This window comes from Nyctibius grandis, chromosome 19 (genome assembly GCF_013368605.1).
Source record: "Nyctibius grandis isolate bNycGra1 chromosome 19, bNycGra1.pri, whole genome shotgun sequence".
NCBI classification, from domain to species: domain Eukaryota; kingdom Metazoa; phylum Chordata; class Aves; order Nyctibiiformes; family Nyctibiidae; genus Nyctibius; species Nyctibius grandis.
The window spans coordinates 1,897,051-1,908,019 of NC_090676.1; the positions used below are offsets into that span (position 1 = coordinate 1,897,051).

Consider the following 10,969-nt stretch of genomic DNA (forward strand, 5'->3'; position numbering starts at 1 on the left):
TGGCACATGCACTATCCTGGCTGTGGGAGATCACTGCTGAATGTGGCAAGGAGCCCTGGTCACCTCCATAGGTGGATGGTGGAGGTGAGGCTTTTCCATGCCTGTGAAAGCTGGAAGATGTGGTGTGCTCATCCCACTGTCAGTGAGGGAGAGGTTGGGCTTTCAACATGTTTTTGATAGTTCTTGAAGCTTTTGGTACTGTGTTTCTGATTTCCAGACTATTCCCCTCAGCCCTGGTTCTGTTGAAGTACTTTGATTTACTATTTGCGTGTTAAAGAAGGAATTTTATCTGCAGTGCTTGCTAGGGGTTTTCTTGTGGCTTACAAAACACCTCAATTTTAAGTCTACAATATTTTATTTTACAGTAGGTAAAATGCAGTATATATATAGCAAAGACATGGGACAAGTAGCATAAGTTTTCTCTGGTGAAAGAAGGACCAGTTTCTTTTTTTCCCCCATGAAGTTTATTTCAGTAACTGCTCTTAAATAAATATGTGTTTGACACTTAACAGGAACAATTGGTTAAAAATAATTTCTAACAGAAATTCCCACAGTTGCTGTAGCATTTATGATGTGTTGTTTAACACTGTTTTTTGAGACCCAAATATTGCTTTTGGTTTAAATTAAGCTTGTGTTAACAGCTCAGGGAAGAGGGAATTTGGGGTGGAAAATAGACATCCCTCAAAATCAAAAACCAAAGCCATAACACACATACATGGACGTGAAAATGGTTGGTTTTCTCTTCCAAACGCTCATCTTGCATCCTCTGTCCTTTTTATTGATGTGTCATTGAAAGTGCTTGTTAGCTCTGCTCCATGAAGCAATCCTCCAGGTAACACGGCTGTTAAGAACCGAGCACGACGTTGATCTGAAAGCTGGGCTCCAGCTTGGCTGTGCTGTACAGCAGGTGGCAATAAAGGACCGCTGTGTAGTAGCAGTACACCTCTGAAAAGGCAGCTTAATGCTTCAAGGTTTGTGATTAAAAACGAGAATATAGAAATGCAACTTTGAGAAGTTGGGAGGTTCAGAGAGGGGAAACGCAGGACTTGCAAGTAAACAGGACAAACCATGTGAATAATGATGAACAGACATGTACATTGTATGTAAATGAAAGAAAGAACATTGTGCATTCATTAGCCACCCCTTCAGTCTGCAAAGGTGCCCCTGCAAAGCCGTGGGAGGGATCTGTGAGCCCCAACCGGCTGTTCAAGAAGTTCTGCATTCCAGCATCTTCCGGAAACTTTTCCGAAAACTGTCATCCAGGAAAGCGTACAAGAAGGGATTCAAGCATGAGTTGGCATAGCTTAGGCTGGTGATGAAGTAGGATATACCAATGACCATGGAGGTCTGGGGCAAGTCAGTGGTCAAAGCCACAATGGTGGCCAAGTGGAAGGGGGTCCAACAGAAGAGACACACAGCTAGGACTATGAAGACCATAATAGTGACTTTCTTCTTGGCTTTGTCCAGGGCTTTAGCATTAGAGTTCAAGTGCATGTTCCTTAGCTTGTAGAGCATCATGGTGTAGAGGATGCAGATGGTGGATACTGGAATGGCGAAGCCAAGGATGAGGGTATAGATCCTGCTGGCTTTGAACCAAAACCTTTCAGGCTTGGGGAAATTGAGACCACAACTCTTGATCTCCAGGTCATCTACGTAGACATTGGCAAAGATGATGAAAGGGAGAACTATGACGGTGACTAGGATCCAGATGCACAAACTGACAATCCTGGCTGCTCGGTATGTACGATGTGGCATCCTCCTGGACCTGACTGTAGCCAGTACTACGAGATACCTGTCTATGCTCATCACTGTTAGGAAATAAATGCTGGAGAAGATATTGTAGTGGTCTATGGACAAGATGGCCTTGCAGAGAACTTCTCCAAAGGGCCAGTAGTGGAGGAGGTGTTCAGCAATATTAATGGGCAAGACAAGTGTGAACAAATCATCGGCTATAGCAAGGTTCAGGATGAACATGTTTGTCACAGTCTTCATCTTGGGGGCCTTGAGGATCACATAGATGACAGCAGTGTTGCCTGTGAGCCCAACAGCACAGATCACAGAGTAGATCACAGGGAGGACAACATAGAAATCTGCTGCCTGCTCTTGTAAAGTTAAGTTGAACCTCATACTGTTGTCCAGGTAGCAGCTGTTGCTTGCATTGCTGCAGGAGCTGTTCAGCTCATCCCAAAGAGAGCTGTTTCCCATCCCTGCTGGTCACAGACTACCCTCGGATGTCATTGAAAGCCTTGCTAGCCTGGGGTGAGAGCCTTTTTTGCTGTTTGAGAAGCAGCTGCTACCTCATTTAGAAGCAGGTTATTTCCAAAGGGTGGGTTGTGAGGCAGCACAGACCATCTAACTTACCTCTCCTGTCCCCCGCCATTGGGGAAGTTACCTCTTGAAGTGATCAAGGGTGGGGAAAAAAAGATTGAAAGACATGTAAGGCTCCATGAGCAAAGCAAATGAGTTATAACTCCCTGTGTAAGTCAAGGAACTCTTCTCTCTGAGAGCATCCCAGTGATCTGTGGCTTTTCTCTTCTGGGGAAGCCAAGTGCCTCCAGTTCAGCTCTCTGCAGCAAGAGTCCTCCTCGGGGCTGGCAGGAACAGGGAGGGCAGAGAGGAAGCTTTGTGCCTGGTCGGCTGTTCACAGCCCTCAGAGGGCTTGAGGGATGGCTGCTGTCTCACTTGCACAGCACTTGCTTTTCCATGCTGGAGCAGAAGCGTTGCAGCATTTAATTAGTGCCTTTCTTTGTGTTGGAGTTCAGACTCTTTTCATTGACTGAGATTTCACAAAGAAGTTGTTTCTGACACAGCTACTCCCCACTGCTGGGGTCACCTAGCAAAAGGAGAGAGGCAAAAATAATAGAGTTCAAGGAGTATTTCCAAAATAAGGGTTGAAGAGGTTTAACCCACAATTAAAGTAACCCTTTAACCAAGGGCAGGTTATGATCTTATTCAATATGAAGACCATCCCCATTGCAAACAACTGTGGCAGCACATAAAACTTGGCACGGATGGACAGACAGACCTGTAAATCTGAAAAGTTCAGGATTATTCAGGGAAGGGAGGGGGAGAAGTAACCTGAAAGCAAAAACCCACTTTAGCGTCAAAGCAAGAATTACCCCGTCTGTTTACATCTCTAGAGGTTGCCGTATCCATTGCTGTCGCCTGACCCACGCTGCCAAGAATTCCCCCGCAGGGACGCGAACGAACAAGGGACCCTCGTGAAGATCAAAGCATTGGCGAGTGGTGCCCAGGCTCTGCGAAGAGAAGTGCCTCGCTGCACTCGTGTCTGGTTGTCGCACAGCAGTACAGGGAGCAGGAAAGCTGGGGTTGGGAAGGGAGGTTGGAGTGCCCTTACCTGTGAGCGGCTCCGCTGCCTCCTCCGGCACCTGCTGCTCCGCTCTGAGCCTCTTCTCCCTAATCCCAGTCGGAGGAGGGTCTCTGGGATGCTGACGTTACCCAGCTCTGCAATCACACCAACTGATGGCTCTGTGCGTGCACCGCATGTCTGCGCAATTAGCACTTGTTCAGGGAAGGGGGGGAAAAAGTTTTCCCTCTGCAGGGCTATTTAAATAGTAAATAAATAGATGCTGGGGAGCAGCTGAAGCTCCAGGGCTGTTCTCTTCAGGATTGAGGGGTGCAGGCAGCACCCAGGGCTGGCTGAGTGAGGGATGTGGGAAGGGGGGGGTTAAATTGCCTCAATAGGGAACACTGGCTGGATTTAACAAAGGAAGATGCACAAACGTGTGTGTGGGGAGGGAGTGGGAGGAGGGTACACAACATTACAGCGCTCAAAATGAACAAATAAATAGATGTACCTTGCCAGAGCTGTGCTGGTCTCAGCTGCTCTGGGGGGGGTCCTTGGTCCAGCTTTGGAAATGCAGCTGAATCCTTCAGATGTGCATCATGAGACGCAGGAGTCCTGTGAAGCCTGACAGAAATGCACCCCAGGTTACACAGCAAAACCACCAACAATGTAAGATCAATTTACCTTCATGTCTGTATAAAAAGAGGAAAAAGGAAATCAAGGGTCTTCTGATTCTCCTTTAGTCTCTTAAATGTGTTGCCCACCTGTGGGCTGCCTGACCTTTGTTTCAATACCAGGGAGAGAAAATGCAGGCGTCCATCAGCGCTGTGCCTGCAGTGCGCAGCGTCATTTAACCAAGCCAGTCACCTCGTTTAATTAATCTGTGTAGCAAAGAGCTGTGTTTGACTTTGCTCCTATTCTGGGGCTGTTCACCCTTTTCTGGCAAGGTTACTGTGTTTTGTGGGAACAAAACACTTCATTGCACTCGGGGAGGTAACTCCTTCAGGCCATGGGTGTAACTGACTTTTCAGCACATGGTAATATTTTTTATGCCCAGTGGACAACTCTTACAGATATTTTCTGTATTTTAACCAAAATCTGACCAGCCATTAGGCCTAAGCAAAATTAAACAAAAATTAAGTATTGCCTAAGAAGATGCATAGGAATGATATAGATGATATTTCTTCAGATGAAAGACCCCCAGAGCCCTCCTCTTGCCTGTTTTGGGAAAGCTGGCACAGTTTGGGAGTAGTTGTAAGGGAAGCAAGGTTTTGATAGGTCTGCAAGGGGAAGGCGGTCTTCCAGGAGTTGCTGTTGTCTTTATCAAAGAGAAGAAAATACTGAAAGAGAGAGAATTTCAGAATGTGATGTTAAAATTACTGATTAGTAACTACTGCTCAGGGCAAAAGGGTGTAGAAGTATTTTGCATTGAAAAAGCTTCCATTGCCTGGAGAAGAGGAGGCTCAGAGGTGACCTTAGTGCAGTCTACAACAACCTGAAGGGAGGTTGTAGCGCAGTGGGAGTCGGCCTCTTCTCCCAGACAACCAGCGACAGGACAAGAGGACACAGCCTCAAGCTTGGCCAGGGGAGGTTCAGGTTGGACATTAGGAAGCATTTCTTCTCAGCAAGGGTCATTAGACACTGGAAGGGGCTGCCCAGGGAGGTGGTGGAGTCACCATCTCTGGAGGGGTTTAAGGAAAGACTGGCCATGGCACTTAGTGCCCTGGTCTAGTTGCCATGGTGGTGTCAGGGCAATGGTTGGACTCAATGATCCCTGAGGTGTCTTCCAACCTGGTTGGTTCTGGGATTCTGTAAAAGGATTGTTTTCCACTTCACTTCCCAGCTTTGGAGGAAGGGGTTGTGCCATGCTGGGCTCAGCAGCTAGGCTAGGGGCCAGCAGCAGCCCTCTGCTCCACAGGCCTTGGGCGTGACCGTGGGGGTCCTGCAGCCCCAGAGAACTCATGTGACTGGGTCCAGTTTGATAAGACTGCTTTGCTCCCCACCCTGCCCCTTGAGGGGTTAGCAGGGGAGATAATCCTGTTTTCTTGGGCTCTGGCTGCTGTCAAAGAGTCAAGTTCATCTCAAAGACACAGATACACAATCAATACCCTTTGCTCACCAAAACAAAATGTTCTCAGCTGACTATCTTGCAGGCACCGGTTATTAGGGTGATTTATTTGGATGAGGTGTTCAGGCTTTTCAAAAGATGGTACAGCGTTGCAGGTTAATACCCAGAACCGGTGACGTCAAACGGTCTGTAAGCGATGGCTTTTGGCGAGTAAAGCCAGTGTGCCAGCTCAGGTTATTTACTGCAGGGTAACTGTTGCTTTGCTGTAACCTCTGCCTTGGGGCTGTGTCTCCTGAGCTGCTCTGGCCCCAGCCTGGGGTGGTGGAGTCACCATCTCTAGATGTGTTTAAGAAAAGACTGGACATGGCACTTAGTGCCCTGGTCTAGTTGACAGGGTGGTGTCAGGGCAACGGTTGGACTCGATGATCCCTGAGGTCTCTTCCAACCTGGTTGATTCTGGGATTCTGTGCACAGAGGTTGGCCCCTGCACCCCCAGGAGCCATCTGCTCCTCCTTGGTTTAGGCTCAGCAAAGGAGCAGTTGGTGGGTGTTGGGGTGAGCTGGGAAGGAAAAGCCTGAGCTTATTCATCACCCATCTGCTGGGTGCTCCCCCCTTTGCCACAAGCTGGGACATCTCCTGCTTCCTAACCCTGCCCAGCCAAAGCGAGCCAGGCTGGCTTAGGCTGATGATGGTGCTCACCTTGTGGGACATCCCTGGGAACCAGGAGAGGGGTGTAGGTGCTGATTTTCTGGGGGATGAGGATAAAGCAGGTGCCTCTGTCAGTGAACTGTGGGTGAAGAAAGTGCCTCTGAATGGCAATAACAACTGCAATGGATCCAGCAGCTGGTGACACATCCAGCCCCGCACAAGCTGGAGCAAAGGCAAAGTGGTACTGGAGGCGCTTTAAAGAAAATCAGGGTAATGAGTCTTAATTGTGAATGGCCTGGTTTTGTCAGGCCACTTTTGTTTTTTTTGTATCGATAACTGCCCCATTGCTGCCTCTGCAGGGCAGCAATCAAGCCAAATGCTGGGTGAGTAATCTCAGACCAGAGGTGATGGGGAATAGAAGTCGCAGCGCCAGGAGGCGGTGGGTGGGTGGCTGCAAGCCAGGGAGGAGGCTGTGAAGCTCCTGCGATGGGGCAGCGCTGGTTCCCAGCAGCCTTTGGAGACCCCGGCTGTCCTGCAGGACAACCCCAGCCCGTGGTGCTGGCACAGCCCTGGGCACGTTCCCAGAGGTGCCATCCAGCTGTGGAGGGCGAGTGGCGTTGCGGGAGGCTGCTGGCAGCAGCGTGTTAATTAATAGATCTCTGGCAGCGTACCTGAGGCCTCCTGAGCAGGGACACGCTGCCATTTGGATGTATCAGAGAGGATTTAAAGGGTGCAGGCAGAACACTATGCAGCTGCTTTAAACATCTGATTTTTTTTTCCCCTTGGTCTGGCTTCAAACAGCTTTGTTCCAGACAGAAATTAAAAGAAATTTCATCCCAGGATGCTTTTATTCTCCAGCAGTTTTCCCCCCTTTTCCCTAGGGTTGGAAGTAAGTCTGTACTTTGTTTTTTCTGCCGTGAGCTGGTTGAGTCTGTCCAGATTGGAGCCCTTTGGGGGAGGAAGGTTTCTGGAAGGGGATTGTCACACTTTTCAGTGCTGCTCATCTCCTTTGTGGGGTGTTGGGGGGCTCAGGGCAGATGCTGGATGTGCCAGGCAGCAGCCTGGGGCTCCCCTCGTGTCAATGCTGCCCCGAGCAGCGGGTGAAGGCTGTCCTGCAGCACATCCTACGATGCCTCTGACTGCTGTGGGGATGCTGCTGCCTCATCCTCCTTAACTCTGTCTGGCAGCGAGGAGAATTAATCTTCCGGACAGAATTAAGCCTTTTGGAAGTGGAACTGGTGGTGCTTGGCCTGGGTTGCTAGAGCCCACCAACTTTGGTGTGGCACTGGGGGGATTCTTGGGACCCACCACGTGTGGCTCTGGTGTCACCGAGCAGGTTGACAGTGGCTGCAGCCCTGGGAAAAGGGCTATGAGCGATTTGCCTTCTGGGCTTTGAGCTTTTACTGTTCCCTATCCTGGGTGTCTTCCATCAGCCCATGGGAGCTACGGATTTTGTATAAACTGACTGTGGGACCTGGGCCCAGGGGAAAAAAGCATTGTGTGTGTGACAGTACCTTGTGCTGCAGTACCCCAGGGGAGAGCTAATTGCTTACTTTTACAGCCATCTTGGAACCGTTAACTCTTGAAACTATCAATGACCATTGAAATGTTAACAGGCTTCTGGTTTCCTGCTAACTGCCTTTAGCAGACGTGCATGGCGTGTCCAAAGGGGGTTCTCCAGCGCAGCTGTTGGATTGTAGAGGTAACAAGCAAGACATAAGGAGCAAACCTCCTTTAAAAGAATTAAAGAGAAACAAAAGGATGTTAGTTGCTGTAATTGATGGTGGAAGAGATGCCTGTGAGTTGGGGGGTAGAGATCTCCTGGTTCTCCATCCACACTGTGCTTTCTAGTGCTGTGCTGCTGGCAGATGGGGGTTGTGTAGGACACTTGTGCTGTGTAGTGCTGCAACACACAACACCCCATGCAGGAACTAGACATTGCTTCGTTGCTATTAATCTGGTTGTTGTACAGCTGTTGGGAGCCCTTTGGTATCTGTGCCACTTCCAGGTGAGGAGTTGTCATCTTGGCTTTTTAAATGACATCTGAACATCTGAACTGTCGCTTCTGGAAACTGCTTGACCCGCTTTGAAAGCCAGGAGGCTTTGCAAGCAACGGCATTGCAATAGGGTTATGAAGCATCCTTGGAAAACCAGCACGGAGCCCTTCAGGGCTGCCTGCCGGCGAGCAGGCTCTGTGCAATATATTCCAATTTCTCTAAGCAACAGCTAAACGTGTCACCTTGCATGCTTAAGTAGCAGAGCTCATCTGGCCTAAAAACCTAATCATCGGAGGGTTATGGAGCGCAAATTGCTGCTGAATGAATTTGCTGCTTTGTTCACTCCAGTTTCCCCTCCCTCCTGTGTTATGACAGTGAAATGACTCATCTTCACCTTAATATCATGTTTTAGAAAAATGTTTTAATATTTTGTATTATGTGTATTGTTTAGAAAAAAAAAATACCACTTGAAATCTGTCTTCTGGCACAACCTATTCTGGTGCAGTCATACAGAGCCAGCACCTTTCTCCATACACTCTTCAGGCCGACGATCATAGTGGAGTACCAGGTTTATGATACTATCAATTATTCTAAGGAAAAAAGGGAAAAGCAGGAGGCCCGATTGGAGTTTAGTGAAGCTTGACTCTATGGCTTTGGACTAGAATCACTTATTACAGCTCACTTTTGCAATTAAGGCCAGCCTGACCTATTTAAATACGTCACCGAAATTCATGTGGCCAAATATCTGCTAATGAAAATGCAGTTTTAAGAGCATGATCCTTGTTGGATGTGTCAGTGTGATGGAGCAAATGAAAGCTGGATAATGGAGGTGGACTTCAGTAGGAAATGGTGTGCTGTGAAATGCCAAGCCAAAAAAAAAAATAAAAGGGAAGGGAAGACATTGCAGCAGGGTGAGGTTTCCAGCTGGTGCTGACTGCTCTTCTACACCCTGTGGTCATGGGTACAGCGGGGACACTTGGCTCTGAGGGAGTGGATTCAGTATGTGCACCAGCAATAACCAAAAGAGCAGTGAAGGTCAGTCAGACCTGATCCTTCTCCCTTTAAAATCTAATTTGGACGGCAAATCCCAGGCAGCCCCAAAGCAAACCCCCAGAACTGAATTCCCCAGGGAACTGAGGTCCCCAAAGTTAATTATAGACAACCATGCCATAGACATGATGTTTCAGGTGCTTATGGAGGAGAAGCAGGAAAAGAAAAGAAATAAAAATATACCTCTGTTTTCTACTGGGAATAATTTCTGAAGCATAAACCTGCCTGGGCCATGCAGAGCCTCCTGCCAGGTGAGTAATTTCAGACAAGAGCTGACTGAGCAGGAGAAGGTGTTTTGTGTTGGAGGGGCTGAGTTATGACCAAATAAGTCTTTCCACTTCTAATACCAGTGATCCTCAGTAATATCAGTATTATTTTATCGATAAGGAGCACAGTCGGGCTCTGTGAGACTTCTCCATCTCCATCTCAATTCCACTTGAAGGCGGAGGAAAATGATTTCCTTGTAAATGGCCCGTTTCCACCGACTTCTGCAAGCTCTCACTGAGGCTCCTTGCTGGGAAGTTGATTTCTTTGTAATAAGAATTGCTTTCTTCTTGTAAATGCTAAGTGACGTGTTTCTCCTCCTTGGATGTCAGGAGATATGGGAGCACATGCTGTACAGAAACAATCCCCAACCATATCAATAACCTTTTTGTGTTGCTTAGTGAGTCCTAGATAACTGCAGAGTTGTCATATGTCCCTGCAGGTTATTTGGTAATCAATTACACATCTGTCCTCCGATACATCCTAATTTACAGGGAGGGGTGATGAACTCCTTACTCTGCAGTCAGTGCCCGTTCTCTCACATGTTTATGGGCTCAGCTGAATAACACCATGCTCAGCAGCCAGGCTCTGCAGGAATAGGGTTGCTTTTTATTTTTGAGACTTTGAATCTCCCTGTTATCTGTCCAGGATTTAATGTGAGAAGAGCTTTTGAGCTGTAGTAGCATCTCCTCTGTTTTCCCTGTGCAGCTCTGTAGCACTTGGCTTGCTCCTCATTGTGTGGGGCAGCCAGGATCCTTCTACAGCCCTACAAGGGACAGAAGATTATCTGTTTTGGCAAGAAAAACATCCACAGGAGAGGCAGAACATGATGCTGTTACCTGCAGCTGGTGTTTCCACCTCTGCTCTCGATTTTTCCCTTCCTTGCTGCCCTGGGGCACCTGAATAACAGAGATTTTGTAGTTTCGTTGACTGCATTGAAATTGGTAGAAGAATTTATGGGCTTCTTTCCAGAGTGAAAACAAGCTCAATTTTGCCCATTATATAAGGGGAGAAGTGATATTGGGCAGAAAGTGTTGAGAACAAGCGGGGTGATCAGCAGATCTGTTTCATGTGGCTGCAGGGAGGGAAAACGCAATTGCAGTGGGCGAAATGTGTCGTTAACATAAAAGCAACAAAAGTGACCCAAATACTGAGCACGCATCAATTGAGCTGGCATCGTTGTCAGCGACGGAGCATCTCTGGTGTCCGCCATGCGCCTGCTCCTTTGCCTGCCGAGCGGCGCTGGGGCTGATTGCACCCGTCATTTACGTTTCGATGGCAGAGCTGGTTCTTAGAAAACAGGTTGACTTTTTTAACTCTCTTGAGCGTTCAAGTGAGTCCAGGAGATGCAGGGATGGGCCTATGAGTGGGTTTGTATAGTCTTGGCTGTTAGGTGTTTCGCTGCTTCACAGATCAATCAGGTTGGAAGAGCCCTCTGGGATCATCGAGTCCAACCATTGCCCTGACACTACCATGGCAACTACACCAGGGCACTAAGTGCCATGTCCAGTCTTTTCTTAAACCCCTCCAGAGATGGTGACTCCACCACCTCCCTGGGCAGCCCCTTCCAATGTCTAATGACCCTTGCTGAGAAGAAATGCTTCCTAATGTCCAACCTGAACCTCCCTTGGCGAA

General features: G+C 48.2%; 1 protein-coding gene across 1 annotated transcript; it reads right to left on the minus strand.

Moving 5' to 3' along the window:
* Window positions 1–1,206: 1,206 nt before the first annotated feature.
* On the minus strand, window positions 1,207–2,205 carry NPBWR2 (neuropeptides B and W receptor 2). The gene has a single exon (XM_068416424.1). It carries the CDS (start codon window positions 2,203–2,205, stop codon window positions 1,207–1,209), a length of 999 nt encoding a protein of 332 aa, XP_068272525.1.
* Between the last annotated feature and the right edge of the window lie 8,764 nt (window positions 2,206–10,969).

What these genes read in the sequence shown, in the direction of transcription:
- NPBWR2 (XM_068416424.1), bottom strand. Translation starts at nt 2,205, where the DNA reads ATGGGAAACAGCTCTCTTTGGGATGAGCTGAACAGCTCCTGCAGCAAT.